General features: G+C 37.6%; 1 protein-coding gene and 1 non-coding gene across 2 annotated transcripts in view; both read left to right on the top strand.

Annotated features, from left to right (window-relative positions):
• The window catches only part of PDE6C (phosphodiesterase 6C), a 45,453-nt gene that overhangs the window by 20,856 nt on the left and 5,777 nt on the right, over positions 1–18,820 (top strand). Inside the window, exons 11-16 of the mRNA XM_090279240.1 lie at positions 533–601; positions 2,520–2,666; positions 2,897–3,004; positions 3,727–3,836; positions 7,756–7,843; positions 15,945–16,045. Of these exons, the coding sequence (XP_090135366.1) occupies positions 533–601; positions 2,520–2,666; positions 2,897–3,004; positions 3,727–3,836; positions 7,756–7,843; positions 15,945–16,045 (623 nt within the window). The remainder of the gene's footprint in view (positions 1–532; positions 602–2,519; positions 2,667–2,896; positions 3,005–3,726; positions 3,837–7,755; positions 7,844–15,944; positions 16,046–18,820) is intronic.
• Positions 12,348–12,479, top strand: LOC150009960 (small nucleolar RNA SNORA41). The gene has a single exon (XR_016511556.1). It is a non-coding gene; the product is annotated as a small nucleolar RNA SNORA41 (small nucleolar RNA).

Here is an 18,820-nt window from a genome sequence, read left to right as displayed (position 1 = left end):
GACCAAGACCAACATCATGGACAGTGCGAGAGCAAGTAGAGATTTGTTAACAGTGTTCTAATTGCCTGGCTTTTAGAGTGTGTGATAGGCATAATTTTGCTGGATGGGGTTTTTTCTTTTTGGTGGGGGGGTGACTGGTTTTGGTTTTGATGGGAGAATTTGACTTGGAAGTTTGAGATGTTGCAGATGAGAAGGTCTGGGGAGAATAAAGAGAAATTGCCACAAACTAAAACAACAACAACATATAAACAACTCACCTTTCTGTTTCTCTCTCTCTCTCTCTCTCTCTCTCTCTCTCTCTCTCTCAGCTACTGTTACCTTTCAGAGGAATAGAGAAATCAGTTAGATTATTTCCTGGAGAAAACGCTTTATAATCAGGTGTATTAAGTCTTCTTTGTACCCAGAATGCATCTTTGTCATAAAAATTATTACAGCATATTTAAAATATATTTTAACTAATTTTAAGAGCAGAGGAATCAGATAGAAATTTCCTTTATAGGAATTTCACACCTCACTTGCTTTTACATTTTAGAACTTTAAAGAGAAGTTAAATATAGATGTAATTGAAGACTGTGAAGAAAAACAACTTGTCACAATTTTGGTAAGTGTTGTACTTCTACTCTTAATGCTTTTTAAATAAAATATATTAGGACACGCTTTCTCATTTTTAAAATAAATGTAGAGTTTCTTCTTCCCTGACAACTTTCAAAGGTAAAAAGAAAGCATATTTCTTCTAAAGAATCAACTTCTGGATCCTTGTTTATCTTCCTCTCTGTCCCTTGCAGTCTAATCCACACAGATAATTTAGAATCACAGCTAAACTAGACTATGGCATTAGGCACAGATTCTAAAGATGTCATGACTGGATTTACTTCAATAGCTCTGGATTACACCATGGCCACCCCAGAAGACACAACAGGATTACAGAACGCAGGGCCCTTATAAGCACAATTATGGCCATCACTAGCTTCCCTTCCGGAGCCTGGAGTAATTAGGTTCCTTTTTTATTGTCATTGGGTTGTCTCTATTATTTCTGCTTGAAATTAACTCTTTTTCTAGTTCATTAATTCTGTATTTTGTTGTGTCTACTGTTAAACCCACACACACTCATTTTCACAGTTTATGTTTAGACTCAACCAATAATTTTTTCATTCCAGAGACAATCTTTTTCAGTTCTAGAATGTACATTTAATTTTTTTCTTTTTTAAGATTCCAACCTTGTTAAAAGTTTTCATCATTTTGCCCTGACCAGCATGGCTCAGTTGGTTGAGCATCATCATGCAAAGCAAAAGGTCACCGGTTCGATTCCCAGTCAAGGCACATGCCTGAGTTGCAGTCTGATCCCCAGTTGGGGTGCGTGTGAGAAGCAACTGATCACTGTTACTCTCCCTCTCTTTCTCCGTCCCTTTTCCTTCTCTAAAAATAAATAAATAAAATCTTTTAAAAATAAAACTTTTCATTATTTTATCTGCTTTGACTATTTTTTCCCTCTATTTTCTTAAATTTATTGACCACGGCTATTTTAAATTTTTCTTCTCAATACTTGAATCACCTTGAGGTCTGGTTCTACTATCTAGCTTTGTTCTTGGGTTTCCATCATTTGATCATTTTAAAGCATGCTTCATAATTTCATTTTTCATTGAAAACTGGATATTGTGTATAAAAGTTGTAGGGGCTCTGGGTGGTATTATCTTTTTGAAAAGAGGGTTAGATTTTCTTCTGACAAGTTAATAAAGTTGGTTTTCTATTTTGTTAGGGATGGTTTATTTCAGTTTTGACCCGACTACAAAGGTAAAGCCCCTCCCCCCTTTTTTTTGTAGAGTGTGGTCCTTTCCCAACAGAAAGCTGAGGCCCCTAAGCCTTGAACTTTAAAAACTGGAATACAATTTGATTGAAACTGAAATAGCATCACATTTATTTTCCTCATTAACTGCCTCATCCCGTTTTCCTCTGCCACTTCACAATCTGTGGTGTAAGTCTCCTGCTTTCTAAACTGAGACTATACTGAATATTTCACCGTGGGACGGGCACCACGGCAAACAGGAGGGACCTGAGCCCGCCCCTGGTGCGGCTCACAGGCTCATGGGAAGGCGTCACTGAGCATGGAGAGAAAACATGATGAAATGAATGAAACGATCACTGATCGTTTATTAAATATGTCTTGAAAAGGAAAAAATAAAAGAGAAGTTGAGTATTGAAAATGGATAAAGTTGCTGCAACCAAACATTTTATTTTGCACCATAGAAAAAAAGAGCTACTAGAGTAGAACTGGAATTGAATCCCACTACTTAGAAATTTTCTTGATATAACTGGGTCTCAGCTTCACCATCTGCAAACTGGGATAATTGTGCAGGTTTGTTGTGAGAATAATACATGCAAGCTGCATAGCCCAGTGCTGGGCACATAAAGGCTCCGTGAATTGAAACGGTGTCTTTTTTATTGTAATTTTGTTTCACACCCAGTGTAGGATGTGATAGTAGATTAATGCAATCTGACACAGTTTGTCTTTATTTGAACAGAAAGAGGACTTGCCAGACCCAAAGGCATTAGACCTGTATGAATTCCACTTCAGTGACTTCCCCATTACAGAGCATGGACTGATAAAGTGCGGACTACGACTGTTCTTTGAAATAAATGTGGTGGAGAAATTCAAAGTACCCGTAGAGGTTAGATGGACTTTAATGTAAAATATTGGGTGATTCTGCTGCTGCACTTTACTAATGTTTCCTGTGGTTTAAAAGATTAACTTCAGTTTGGATTTTAAATTATTATTAACTTTGTAAATAAATCAGCTTAACCTCTGTAAACAAGACCAACCGATAAGATTGTCACAGACCTTCTAAACTTTAGCATTCTGTTCCAAAGTCTGACTGGTGTTATCTGCTTTTGGTGACAGGTTCTTACCAGATGGATGTACACTGTGAGAAAAGGGTACCGTTCTGTCACTTACCACAACTGGCGACATGGGTTCAATGTGGGGCAGACCATGTTCACTTTGCTGACGGTAGGTACAGAGCCCTATCAATCATTATAAACCTGCATGTTTTCCTGTTGAGTATAGTGAGAACTGGAGACAGTCCATCAGTTTAGATCAGTAATTCTGGAACTTATGGACAAGATCCCATAAGCCCCAAACTCCCTTGTAGATGCTACCAGACAATGTGGGGATCCCTGGGCACTTGGCTGGGTTATCACTTTTAAGGAAAACCTTAAACTTACTGAGGATAATCACTTATCCCCTTAAAGGAAACTTCAGCTACCTCCTGGCTTGTTTAAAAAAAATTTTTTTTCAGTTACAGTTGACATACAATATTACATTAGTTTCAAGTACAGCATAGTGATTAGCCATTTATATAACTTATAAAGTGATCACCCTGATAAATCTAGTACCAACCCTAAGTAATTATTACAATATTATTGACTATATTCCCTATGCTATAATTTTTATCCCCATGACTGTTTTTATAACTGGCAATTTATATATTTTAACCCCTTTATTTTTTTCATCCATCCTGCCTACCCCTTTTCATCCTGCTGGGGTTTGTAATTGCCCAGAATGAGTTATAATACTCAAAAAGAAATAAAACCAACTTGCTCTATAGAAATATAGCAGGTCCCTTTCTTCATTGCAGTCAGGCCTCACAGCACGTGCTTTAGAGGTGTATTAATCCATGTAAATATATATATATATATATATATATTTTTTTTTTTTTTTTAACTTTTTAGACAGGAAGGCTAAAGAAATACTATACTGATCTTGAAGCCTTTGCCATGCTCGCTGCTGCTTTCTGCCATGACATTGACCACAGAGGCACCAATAACTTGTATCAGATGAAGTAAGTGAACACATATGTAATGTCAACATGTCTTGTGACTTTTGAAGTTGTCAAAGGGGAAAATAAATGAAAATCACCTTGTGAGCAGGTTTAGTCATAATATCTTTAATCTCCTTTAATATGGAATCATTACTTAACCTTGTGTCTTTCAGGATGTTGATGCTTTTGAAGAGTCTAGGCCAGTAGTTTTGCAGAATATGCCTCAACTGGGCTTTGTCTGATTGTTTCCAGGTTACTAGATTCAGGGGAAATGTTTTGGATAGGAATTCTACATAAATGTTGTGTACTTCTGAATGCCTTGCATCAATAGACTTATAGTATTAATTTGTGCCATTATCTATGTGGTTAAGTTAAACTATTTATGAATAATGTCTAGGTGATCTCTTTATGCAAAAGTACACTTTCTCCTCTGTATTAATAAATAATCTGTGAGGTGTTGCTTTGAGACTGGGAGGATATCTAGCTCTCCTGCAACCTTTTTTGACTGAAGTTTTTAGACCCAAAGGAATTAAAGATATCACTCTTTTTGACTGAAATTGACCTTCATTATTTTTTAAAAATCTCCAGTGCTGACACAGAGTAGGCATTTGACTATGAGTCAAAATTCTGATCCTAAGTAGAGTATTTGGTTTCCTAGACCTTTTAATGACTCCTCCCCTCCCTAAAGTTCTGTTCTTTCTGAAATAAAACAAAACTTCTCACCTAAAGCTTCCATCCTTAAACATTATTTATTCTTTTTTTCTATGATGACATCTCCACATTATCAAGGTAAACCTTTGGGCTTAGCCTCTCTTCATTTTTTCTTTTCTTCACCTTTTTAGTTTTTGATGTCACTCACCTTCCTTGAACAGAAAGAACTGAAGAAAGACAGGGTGCCAGAGACTGAGGTCCCCGCTTACATTAAGCTGTGGCCCAAACTTAACAAATGGAAATTTAATTTTATTTTTAATTTTATTTTTATTTTGTTTATTTATGTTTAGAGAGAGGGGAAGGGAGGGAGAAAGAAAGGGAAACATCTATCGATTGCCTCTCTCAGGTGCCCCAACCAGGGACCAGGACTGCAACCCAGGCATGTGCCTTGACCAGAATCAAACAAGTGACCTTTTGCTTGGCAGGACAAGGCTCAACCAACTGAGCTATGCTGGTCAGGGCTCAAACAGGAAATTTAAGTTTCAATTTATCTCACTCTCTTTGAGGAGGAAATAAATGTTATTTTATAGTGATTTTCATTTTGGTTCCTGGAAATCCTTTTTCTTTTTCCTCTCTCTTTAAAAAAAAAATTTTTTTTTAAAGACCTAAGATGGAGGAGGATCTGATATCACAATGAAACTGTGGCATCAGGACTTCCAGCCAAGATGGAGGCATAGACAGACACGCTGTGTCTCCCTCCACAACTAAGAAGAAATACAACTACCTTAAAACTAGAAACAACCAGAAGTTCCAGAAAATCAAATTGCATGGAAATACAGCAAACAAAGATATAAAGAAGAAATACTCATCTAACAGGTAGGAGGAGCAGAGCCAGGGCGGAGAAGACTCAGTATGGTGGTGGCAGCAGCGGCGGCAGCGGCAAGCTGACAGAAAGCACAGTCACACATTTTAAAAAGCCAGGAGGGACACCTGGGGAGCATTCCAGCTCCTCACCAGACTGCCCAACTCACTGTCCCAGCACCAGGGAAAATCAAGCCTCATTGCTTCTGACTGTGCAAACCAATGAGGGTTGGGGAGGAGGCAGAAACTGCCGATCTCTCAGCAGAGTCCACTTGTTTAAAGGGGCCCCACGGTCCTAGAGCATCCACAGACCCACCCACTCTGGGAGTGAAGGCCAGGGCAACAGCTAGAGGGATACCAGTCCCATATGGAAGTGGGAGAAGTGCCTGGAAAAGGGGTGAGTGCTGAGCAAGTGGAATTGTTTCCTCTCAGACTCCTCCCACACATACAGCACCACAACGTGGTGAAATGGGTCACCCTATACTGATGATTACCTAAGGCTCTGCCCCTTACAACGTAACAGCTCTACCTAAGACACAGAGGCAAACAAACACAGGAGCCTGTCAAAATAAGGAGACAGAGAAGTATGGCCCAAAAGGGGAAATGGGTCAAGGTTCCAGTGGGAGAAATAAATGACAGGGAGATAGCCAACCTAACAGATTAGGAGATAGTCAACCTAACAGATGCAGAGTTCTAAACACTGGTGATAAAGATGCTCACAGGCTTGACTGATATGCTTGAGTACAGCAGATGCATAAGAGAAGAAGTGAAGGCTATGCTAAATGAGACAAAGGAAAATCCACATAAAACCAATGGTGAAGGGAAGAAAACCGGGGTACAAATCCATGATTTGGAACATAAGGAAGAAAAAGCAGTCAACCAGTACAGAATGAGGAAACAAGAATTGAAAAAAATGAAGAGAAGCTTGGAAACATCTGGGACAATTTTAATATGCCAACATCCAAATCATGGGAGTGCCAGAAGGAGAAGAGGAAGAGCAAGAAATTGAAAACTTATGTGAAAAAATAATGAAGAAAAACTTCCCAAATTTGGTGAAGGAAATAGACATACAAGCCCAGGAAGCATGGAGAGTCCTAGGCTAGCTGGACCCAGAAGGGACTATACCAAGACACATCACGATTAAAATGCCAAAGGTGAAAGATAAAAGAGAGAATCCTAAAAGCAGCAAGAGAGCAGCAGAGAGTTGCCTACAAAGGGGTGCCTATAGGACTATCGGCTGATTTCTCAAAAGACACTTTGCAGGCAAGAAGGGACTGGCAAGCAGTATTCAATGTGATGAAAGGCAACCTACAACCAAGATCACTCTATCCATCAAAGCTATCATTTAGAATGGAAGGGCAGGTGAAGTGTTTCTCAGACAAGGTAAAGCTAAAAGAGTTCATCATCACCAAGCCATTATTATATGCAATGTCAAAGGGACTTACTTAAGAAAAAGAAGATCAAAACTATGAACACTAAAATGACAACAAACTCACAGCTATCGACAACTGAATCTAAAAAGTAAAAACAAAATCCAACTAAGCAAACCAGAATAGGAACAGAATCAGAGGTATGGGGATCATATGGAGGGTTATCAGCTTGGAGGGGGAAGGGGGAGAAATGGGGAAATGGTGCAGGGATTAAGAAGCATAATCTGTTGGCACAAAATAGACAGGGGAAAGTTAAGAATAATATAGGAAAGGATGAAGCCAAAGAACTAATATGCATGACCCATGGACATGAACTAAGGGGGGTGGGATTGCTGGAGGGAAGAGGAGTACTGGACAGAGGGAAGCGAAGGGGAAAAATAATTGGAACTACTGTAACATAATAAAATATACTTTAAAAAATTATTTTTAATTTTTTATTTCTATTTGACATATAATATTCTATCAGTTTCAGGTTACATTATACTGATTAGATATTTATATAACTTACAAAGAGATCACCCTGATAAGTCTAGTACCTATCTGGCACCATAGTTATTACAATATTATTGACAATATTCCCTATGCTGTATTTATAAGAATACCGTATTCTTAATGAACACTTTCTCTACATGTAATCTATAGGCTTCCACAGGTTTGCTACATGTTCTGTAAGTCATATTCTACCACCATGAACTCCAGGGAACAAAGATTTTAGATGCAGGGGATAAACCAAACTTCCAAGTTTAAACAATCCAATCATTTTATGCACTCAACAAATTAAGAGTTTTTAAAAAGAATTTGTTTTAAGAGCATATTCTCATGTCCTAAATAAAAAAAAAATCTTATTTGATATGTAATGTTTGACCATTTCATGGGTATTAGGGGAGAAGGAGAGAGAAGAAATGAAAAAAATCTTCAGATAATAAAGATTCTATATTGTATGGACATATGCATAATCCTTAAACAGGTAAAATCATGGCCTATTCCTTTCCTTCTAGATCCGCATCTCCATTAGCAAAGCTTCACGGATCTTCTATTTTGGAGCGGCACCACCTGGAGTACAGTAAGACTCTACTGAAGGATGAGGTACATGAGCATCTCCCTAGGGTGGCTCACAAACTCTGGGTCAAAATGCTCAATCATAGAAAATGGTTGGAAAGAGGGTGGCCTTGAATTATGAAGGCTGACAGTGTATTCCTCATAAAAGTCAAATGATAGAAATTGCTATATTGCCACCATTTTTGAACAACCAAGTTGGAATTAGCTGGGATAGAGGACAAAATAGCCATGGAAAGTCACAGAATCTCTGTCAGTCCAAGGAAAAAGAAGAAAAAGCTTACAGGGGATGTGAAAGGGGATGTATAAATGTAAAGAGAAAAAATGGCACACCTGCAAGTAATACAAAGTAATATTGAATGTAAACTGTAATTGAAGAAAATAAAATTTAAAAAGAAAAAGAGGAAAAATGGCTACATAGCCACTGGTTTTCTTTTTCATTCATGGGCACACTCTGGAGGGCATGGCCTGTACCTTTCAGAAAGTCAAGCTTTGGTGGTGGAGGATACAAGACAGAATCAGATAACTACCATCAGTGAGGCACTGAGGGTTCCAGAGGGAGACATTATATTCAGTAGTGGGCAGGACACAGGAGAGAAGAGGGATTGGATTAGGAACAGCTTCATGCAGGAAGTGGCTTTGAACTTGGTCTTGAATTCACCTTGATTTGCACATATCACGTACTACTAACAATCCATGGGAGGCAGTCGATCTTCCTTCCTTTTATCAATTTTATTTAAGGGGTACATAGGCTTCTGGGAAAGTTGTGGATATAATCTAGTTGTACTTTTTTTTTTGAAATCACTTGAGAAAGTTTCAAACCAAAGACAATTAAAATGAGTCATTTACTAGAGAGAGTGGAACACTTCTGTCACAGCACAGAACTTATTTAGAATTGCAGATGCTCATTAGGCGGTTTTCTCAGTTTCTATAATAATCTTTTATTAAAGGCTCAGGGGAAGGAATACCCAGAAATATGTCTCAAGTTTTGAGATAACACTACATTCTTCTAGGTAATGAAAAGCCAAGTGGGAAAACTTACAAGGCAGAGTGACCAGGGAGAAAAATGGGAAAAGAGAAAGTACACTTACGTGTACTTAATAGCCTATGACTGATGCAGTGCCCAGATATGGGGATCTGGACCAGCTGTGTCAGAATCATTGATTTAACAGGGTGAACAGGCTGCTAAAAATAGACTCTGGGCTTCTTGTCACACTTACTAAGTGGGCTCTCTGGGGTGGGAGACCAGGAATCTGCATTTTCAATAAAAATTTTAATAATTCTGATGCATAGCCAGAACCTCTCTCTGCAGTGGGATTTATACCATAAATATAATAACAACTGTTCTATGAGAATTAAAAGGAGAATTGAAAGTAACTCAGATAGATAAGAGCAAATTATTAATTAGCTAATTTGTTATAAGTCTTTGTTTTACTGGTTAAGACAGTCTTACAGTTCTGAGTGAGAATTTTCTATAATCCCCAGTGATTATGTGATAACACAGGCAGATTATGTTAAGTACATATTTATTTTTATTATTTAATTTTACATTGATTTACTAAAGGAAAATATGTTTAAAAACTACAGCCAAATATTTAAATGGTTAACATGGGAAGCCTCCTTGTATCTCATACGTTTTCCCTTTGGGGGCTGGAGAGTTTATAATAGTTGTGGTTTTCCTTTTTTTTTTTAAACGTTATTTACTCTGCAGCCTGAACTGGTTTTAATGGCTATATAAAGGTATATTATTCTTTCTAAAAAGGAATATTGCATCTCAGTAATCTTTACCACCTTGGTTAGGACCTGTCTACAATGCTATTCAACCTGCTAATTGCAGACTTTCAAGGCCTGTAGATAGAGTCGCTAGGCAATGCAATCACAGAGTTTTTTATAAGCAGCAAACTGAATGCTGAAAAAATAATGAATTTTTTTAGCCATCATATGTAGATAATGCAACTCTTTTATTTACTTATTTTTGTATAAAATGTTTATATTAAAAACCTTAAATTTTCTAATAAAGATGATTCTTAGGGTGTATCTGGCAATTTTGGCATTTCATGACATTTTGTTTTGCATATTATAAGACTTTGACCTAAAATATCTTTATATTTCAGGAGAGTGGGATTCACTGCTTTGAGAATTAGAACCACCTATATTCTAACCAGACAGAAACCCACCTTGTTAGTCAAATTTGTAAGAGTATACATTTTAATACTTACAATGTACTGTAAAAATGACAAAATAAATTGTTCAGCATAAATAACAGGACCCTTTTGTTATTCAAAAACACTTCTTTACAAAATGTGTGATAATTCTATTTATGCTTTATACCAATTCTATCTTATACAAAAAAGGCACAAAGGAGAAATTAAATATCTTGTACATGGTCACCAGCAAGCCATGAACATGTTGGCCATCTTCTTCAACATGAAGACTAGAAATGCCTGTACCTTCTGTGGCTTCTTATCTGGGAGCCCTCATCAGACTGAGTTAGAGCCGCCTTTACCTATTTTAGTATGCTATGCAGAATTTATATTTTATTGCCATTTTAATTGTAGGGGGAGAATAAAAATAGACTCTCTCTTTGAGTAAGTGGGCTCTTGTTCTAATTAAAGGGTCACAGGCTCTTCTTTTGCTTACTTAAAAACAATTTCTTTTGCATGCGTTCATATGTTAAATCTTCAATTTTTTCCAAAATGATTTAGTGGAGCTGCCAAAAATATTGGGTTGGCCAAAAAGTTTGTTTAGTCTTTTTCCATAAAATAAAAGACATTTTTCATTTTAACCAATAACTTTATTGATTTGGATATTTTGAGTATGTCAGCCATCTCCTGCTATTGGCTTCTAGTGGGCAGAGGGTAGGGGTGCTGCCAATCCTCTTCCAATGTATAAGACAGCCCCACAGCAAAGAATTATTCGGCCAAAATGTCAATAGCACCAAGAAACTTCAGAAACCACCTTAGAAATGTTTGATCAGTCACAATATCTTCTCCATACACTGCAAAAAAATTTTTTTTGCATTTCAGTTGTGTTTTTAACTTTCTTGAAATAATAATCGTCGGCAGCCATCCGTCTCGAGAGACGATGGTGTAGCTTCTTAAGAGTCTATCTGCACCGCCGAGAATGGTTGTGCAGTCTGACTCGGGAGTGACACGGTATCTGTCTCCTCCCATGTTGAATCGACATCTTGCGATGACGCTGGAGTGTCCTCTCCAGTGAAGCTGAAGCTACAGAGCCTGGGCAGGGTGATATGGAGGGTCTGCTGTTGCCCATGCAGCAGACCCCCCCTCTCTTCGCAGCTGAAGGGCCCAAGGGAAAGACGGAGTCAATACAGCTTGGCTTCAGGTGCGCCGCAGGAGTTGCCGGTGTTGACTACAACGTCAAACCACCTTAGGGACTCCAGCTCCGGATTTTCTGTCGGGGTTTACTCCCTTAGCCTTTCCCCTGAAGAGGTATGCCGCAAGGCAGCGGAGGTTTTTTGGAGTCAGAGTTTTCCTTCTCTGATGTGCCCTGACTGGAAGATCGAACGAGCGACACTTAGCTCGCAGGCCGACGCTCAATCCACTGAGCCAAACCAGCCAGGTTATTGAAATAATAATACATCAAAAATATTGCCTAGTTTCTTCCATCTTCGATACTAAAATGGCTGCACAAAAATTCACCAATCTTGATGTTTTTTTAATGCATGCTGATATGACAGCTGTCAAAATCCATTCTAACAAAGTTGTTTCTAATGAAGTTAAAGACAACTGAGAATCCTGAGTCACCAATTCAAAAGAGCTTATGCACCCTGTATTCATAGCTGCGGTATTTACAATAGCCAAGTGCTAGAAACAGCCTAAGTGCCCATCAGTGGATGAGTGGATCAAAAAACTGTAGTACGTTTACTGATGGAATTCTATGCAGCAAAAAGAAAGAGGGATCTTCTGCCTTTTGCGACAACATGGATGGAACTGGAGAGTATTATGTTTACTGAAATAAGCCTGGTGGTGAAAGAAAAATACCATATGATCTCACCTATGAGAGGAATCTAATGACCAAAATAAACTAATGAACAAAATAGAACCACAAGCATGGAAACATGGAATGGAACAGACTGAAAGTGAACAGAGGGCGGGGGGTGGATAATGGTGGAAAGAAAGGAAGAGGACTAGACAAAGAACATATACGAGTGACCCACAGACATGGACAACAGTGAGGGTAAACTGACTGTGGGAGACAGGGGTGGAATGGCCAGAGGAGGACAAAAGGGGAAAAAATGAGATAACTGTAATAGAATAGCAATTAAAAAAATGATTTATAAAAAACTCAGAAATAAAAAAATAAAGACAACTAAGCACTACTAGAGCTATCATACGGAAAAAGAAATATAACGAACTTTTTGGCCAACCCAATATATTTAACATTAAAGAGAAAGAAAATGAAGGTTAATGGAGAAATAAGATGAAATATGATAAAGGCCCCAAATGTTCCCAATATGTGTAAATTGAGGTATAAACATTTATTAGACATGGGCCACAAATTTGGTCAAGCTTTCCACAGCTATGGTCTGCAGCTGTTCTTGTGGTGGCAGTTGCGGCATTCCTCTGTGCGAAAGGAACTGTTACACGATTGAACACCTCTTTCTTTGCAAAACAGAAAGTGGGCATATGTGTGACAAACACCGGATAAAAGAAAAAAAATATTTGGTCAAGCTTTCCAGCAACTAATACAGAACAGAAATAGGATATTTTATATGAATATATATCCATTCCTTTAAAAAAAAATCACTGAGAAGCTTTTCTTTTAAGAAACTTAGCTGTGAAAGGAATCAAGGAGAAAACATAAAAGAATATAGAATTAAGAAAGGGTTTTTCAGTTACTAGACTTGTACATGTTTATAGATAAAAGTAAAAATAAACGAGAAAAACAGTGAAATTTAGGTATATTGTGCTATTTAAAAAGCAGTACTGAAAAATGAAATGTACACCTCTTTTCCTTAATTATACCAATTTTAAAAGTATGCCATTATTTATCTTTTTAAAATCCAATATTGATTTACTTTGTAAAGTGAAAGACCATTTGATAATTTGTTAGCTTTAATACAGCTGCTTTATTATTTTGGATTGGGAAATAAGGTATGACTTAAATGGCACTCAGCAGGATTAGTCATATTTATTTTTATATTTCTCTTTATATGTAGCTTTCTCACACTCATACAGCATATAGCGACAGGTATCTAGGCTTACAAATATAAGCAACATACATTAAAATAGTTGGTGCATAAAAAAATCAATATTGATTTACTTGGTCAATGGTTAGATTATGTGTTCTGTACAATCTGACACTTGGTAGAGACAGGAAGTTCTAGCCCAAAGGATCATTTATTTAAAATCAGCAGCCTATGTTGCTTTTCTCCCTCCCTCATTCTGTTTTTATTTGGATCTTCTTCCTAACTTTTTATTTGTTTACTTTCACTTTATTTTTAAAATTACATATATTTAAAGTGTACAACAAGGTGTTTTGATATACATAGTGAAATGATTACTACAGTCAAGCTAATTAACATATTCATTTCCTCTCATATTTACCTTTTTGTGTGTGGTAAGAACTCCTGAGATCTATTCTCTTAGCAAATATTCAGTATACAATAAGCGTTAAAATGACTCATGTGCTTTTAACCTTAATTTGTCTAAAAGTTAAAGGCATTTCCACACATGCCCCCACATTCCCCTCAGTAATCAAGGATGACTTTAAGTGTTACTGGACCCACAAAGTATATGTCAGAATTACATAATACACATTACTTTTGGAACATAAAAATGTCTATCAGTGAACAAATAAAGACAGTGACTCACTGACATAAATGAGCAATTGGGTCACCACCAGTCCAAAGGCCACTGTGGTGCCAAAATTAGGAGCAGGTTAAGTGGGATTAAAATTACAACTGCCCCCTTTCCTCTTCCTCCTTCCTGGCCAATCCAGACCAGGTTGAAAATACCTTGTGTCCAGAAAATTTGGTTCAGAGAGTATGGATTGATGAGCCCAAGGGGCTGCTGTGAACTGTCTCAAGTAAGAAATTGATTTTGATGTAGACAAGCTTTCTTCTGTTTATTGTACTTCTTGGAGTATTCAACAGCCATTTTTTCATTATATCGGTTCAAAAAGACTATTTTTGCTATTACGAACTCATTCTTTTAACAAAAAAAATCACAGCTTCCCTTTCTACTACTTATATTTGCTGTGTAAAATACCTTTTATTTTTGTTCTGGAAGTTGTTATAAAAAGAGGCAACTTAAATGAAGGTTTATATAACATATCATATAGAAAACTTGAGTTTTGTCCATTTCTTGCTTTCTAATATTTCAATCTCCTGGAATGACAGAGAGCCAGAGTTGATCTTGGGTTTGCAATTCTATTTTAACCTAAGCTTGTTTCAAAACTTCATATAACAAGAATAATGATACAGCCTTTGTAGCAATTTACGATTTTAAAATACATTCTCAGTTATCCCATTTGAGTCAACATTCCACAAATATTTATTGATCATAGACCAAATGCAACGCAAGTTAGGTAGGGCAGCTGTTATTATCCCCATCTGAGAAAGCAAATACTCACAGATGTTAAGTGAAGTGTCCAGGATTACACAACTACCAAGTGGCGAATCTGGGAACTGAACCTGGGCTCCTTGCTGAGAGGCAGGGTGGTGCCATGCCGCACTGGTTTAGACTCTAGCTCTGCTGCGTACTCACTGTTTAACCTGGGTGAGTTAATTAACTTCTCTGTGCTGTGGTTTGTTGTGAGATTAAGAGTATTCATAAAGCATTTAGAACAGTGCCTGGTAAGTAGTAAGCATTATGCTGAGTTGTTGTTATAATTATCTGGTATTTAGTCCAGTATAGTTGTCTGTGTTATGCTGCCTCTATCTCTACATAAGTTGATAGACTATTTCCTCTTTTATTGCCAGTGGAACTTTTCCTGTATTTCATCACAGTCAACTTCATTTGGCAAAACCACTATATAGCTATCCTTTGGCCCGTGTGCCTAAAATGATCTATTGGGAATATCAGACCTTTTAAAAACCACTCCCAACTTCATAGTCTGGGTTTCTAAAATACTAAGAAATGAAGGTGATCCACATGTAAAGAGATTATTAGTGGGAAACTGAAGAAAAGGTCTAGTCAAGTCTTTGTAAAATAGAATTGCAAGAAAACATTTTAAAGAAAAGCTTGGGAGGATTTCATTATTTTTCCTACATACGCATGAATACTTGTATAATTTGCAGTTTCTGAAAGTTTTCCAACAGTTTCTGTGATCACTCTGAAACTCGGCGGCGGTAGCCGTCCGTCTCGAGAGACGATGGTGTAGCTTCTTAAGAGTCTATCTGCACCGCCGAGAATGGCTGTGCAGTCCAACTCGGGAGTGACATGGTATCTGTCTCCTCCCGTGTTGAATCAACATCTTGTGATGACGCTGAAGCTACAGAGCCTGGGCAGGGTAATATGGAGGGTCTGCTGTTGCCCATGCAGCAGACCCCCCCTCTCTTCGCAGCTGAAGGGTCCAAGGGAAAGACGGAGTCGATACAGCTTGGGTTCAGGTGCGCCGCAGGAGTTGCCGGTGTTGACTACAACGTCAAACCGCCTTAGGGACTCCGGCTCCGGATTTTCTGTCGGGGTTTACTCCCTTAGCCTTTCCCCTGAAGAGGTATGCCGCAAGGCAGCGGAGGTTTTTTGGAGTCAGAGTTTTCCTTCTCTGACTCTGAAACTACATGGTAGATAATTCAACATGTTTAACAATTGAACATCTACCAGATATTCTTTACTAAAGCTCTTCAGTTAATGCAAGAAAATTTTAATCTATTATTATTTTTAAATGGTCCTGGAAGAAAACACTTTTATTCACTGCCAAAGCTCATACATTAATTATATGAACATTTGCTAATAAGATCTACTTTTATAGGTAAGTTATCTTACTCAAAGTAGAGAGGTTTACTTAATCCAAGATATAAAAATTGAAAGCTAAATAGTAGAAGACTTAGTTTTCTTCTCTTTGTAATAGAATAATCTTTATTTTTGTTAGGCATACTTTGGTTTGTTTGTTGAATAAAAGGCAAATTAATGATTGCACTTTATTGTGAATTTTCATCTTACAGAGTTTAAACATCTTTCAGAACCTAAATAAACGTCAGTTTGAAACAGTTATTCATTTGTTTGAAGTTGCAATAATAGCAACTGACCTGGCTTTATACTTCAAGTAAGTACATAACTTCCTTATATCTGTGTGGTTCTGCCTTCCATAAATGATCCATGACATTGAACTTGAAAGGCATTTATTCACACACACATTTATTCATTTTCCTTTTGGTTCAGTTCATTTTCCTTTTGGATTATCAATAGAATATCTTCAAGATGCCTGACAGTATACTTACTAGACATTTGGAAGCATATTTTAAAAAAGCTAAGCCCCTAATATTAAGTAGTTGATTATCTAAAGAATTTTGAGTTGAAGAATATTCAGCAAGGCTGGTGCTGAATTCCATAGCAGAAGAGTGAAACCTTACAAGGTGGCTTTTTGCCCTGGTGAAACCACCATGGCCTGGAGTCTGACATTTGATCCTGTCAAAGTCAGGGAGATGAACAATTTTAATGATACTGATGAACCAAACTCTCAGAATTCTGAGTTATATACAGCAGAGTGTCAGCTTATTTATAATAATTATGAAGGACCAGATACATCTTGTTAGTAAACCATAAAGTTGCTTCTTGAAAATGGATTAGAATGAGGTGAACAAGTTATAGGATCCAAACATTTAATGATTTGAATGGGCAACATCAAATTGTGCCTCTCTGGTCCTTCTTATTTAAAAATTTAGTTATTAAATAGTTCAAACATGAAGACATACTTAGAATGATATAATTGATATCTAAATATCCATAACTCAGATTCAACAAATGCTAAGTTGTGCCACACCTGTCTTAGATCTTATTTTTTTCTCATCTATTTTATTTTGTTGTTCAATTACAGTTGTCCCAATTTTTCCCCCATTGCTCTCCCCTGCCCTGCCCACCATCCACTCCCATAGTCAACCCCCACCCTGTTGTTCATGTCCATGAGTCCTTTATACTTGTTCCTTGATTAGATCTCTTATGTTTTAAGGAGGAAAAAAATGATGGAAGGTGAGGCATCCCACTCCACCCTCAATCCACCATGAAAGCCCACTCCCTTCTGCCTCAGACATCACTATCCAGATGTTAATGTGTATTTGTCCTTTCCATCCATGTTTTTATATGGCATTGTGAAGTGTTTTAAAATATTCCATAAATGGTACCATACTGTACATACCTTTCTGCAACTTGCTTTTTATTTATTTTTAATATATTTTATTGATTATGCTATTATAATTGTCCCAGTTTTCCCCCTTTGTACCCCTCAACCCAGTACCCCCATTCCCTCCAGCAATCCATCCCTTAGTTCTTGTCCATGGGCCATGCATATAAGTTCTTTGGCTACTCCATTTCCTATACTGTTCTTAACATCCCCTTGTCTATTTTGTACCTACCAATTTGTACTTCTTAATCCCTGCAACTTTTCCCTCATTCCTCCTTATCCCCTCCCAAATGATAACCCTCCAAATGATCTCTGTATCTATGATTCTGTTCCTGTTCTGCTTATTTGCTTAGTTTGTTTTTTAGATTCAATTATTGATAGTTGTGAATTTATTGCCATTTTAATGTTCATAGTTTTGATCTTCTTTTTCTAAATAAGCCCATTTAAAATTTCATATAATAATGACTTGGTGATGATGAACTCCTTTAGTTTTACCTTGTCTGGGAAGCACTTTATCTGCCCTTCCATTCTAAATTATAGCTTTGCTGGATAGAGTAATCTAGGTTGTAGGTCCTTGCTTTTCATCACTTGGAATACTCCTTGCCAGTCCCTTCTAGCCTACAAAGTTTTTTTTAAAAATTCAGCTGAAAGTCTTATGGGAATTCATTTGTAAGTAACTATCTGCTTTTCCCTTGCTGCTTTTAAGATTCTCTCTTTATCTTTAACCTTTGGCATTTTAATTATGATACGTCTTGGTGTGGTCCTCTTTGGGTCCATCTTGTTTGGGACTCTCTGTGCTTCCTGGACTTGTATGTCTATTTCCAGGTCCATCTTGTTTGGGACTCTCTGTGTTCCTGGACTTGTATGGCTATTTCTTTCACCAAATTAGGGAAATTTTCTTTCACTATTTTTCAAATGTTTTCAATTCCTTGCTCTTCCTCGTCTCCTTCTGGCACCCCTATGATTCAGATGTCGTACATATGAAGATGTCCCAGAAACTCCTTAGCTTATCCTCATTTGTTTCTTTCTTTTTTAATTCTTTTTTCTTCTTTGCTGTGCTTTTTTCTTCCTTATGTTCCAAATCATTGATTTGATTCTTGGCTTCATCCTCTCCACTCTTGGTTCCCTGTAGATTTTTCTTTATTTCACTTAATATAACCTTCATTTCTGCCTGGTTCGTTTTTATGCTGTGAAGTATCCAGTGAGTTCCTTTAGCATCTTGATAAAACAGTGTTTTGAATTTTGCATGTGATAGGTTGCTTATTACTATTTTGTTTAGTGTTTTTTTCTGGGGTTTTGTTCTGTTCTTTCATCTGGGCCATATTTCTATGTCTCCTCAATTTGGCAGCCTCCCTGTGTTCATGTCTGTGTATTAGGTAGAGCTGCTTTGACTCCCTGTCTTAGTAGCATGGCCTATTATAGAAAAGTGCACCTGTAAGTTGTATGGGGTGGAGCCTTAGGTTGTCACCAGGGTGGGGCCATCCATGTCACCACTCTGTGACTCTGTATGGGGGAGGGCTCAGAGAGGGAACAATGTTGCTGCCTGGCTTTTGGAGTTTTTCCTGGGAAGAAGCTATCTCCTGGCACCCACCCTGTTGCCAGTCACTTCTTTTTCTCTCTGTATGCCACTGGTGACCTTCCAGCTATTGCCCTGGTGCTGAATTCCAGAGGGGATGAGTCTGTGTGAGTCCAAAGTTGGTT

The sequence above is a fragment of the Furipterus horrens genome, unplaced genomic scaffold (assembly GCF_987537825.1).
Source record: "Furipterus horrens unplaced genomic scaffold, mFurHor1.1.pri manual_scaffold_5, whole genome shotgun sequence".
NCBI lineage: Eukaryota > Metazoa > Chordata > Mammalia > Chiroptera > Furipteridae > Furipterus > Furipterus horrens.
This window is presented reverse-complemented; position numbering and strand designations above follow the sequence as displayed.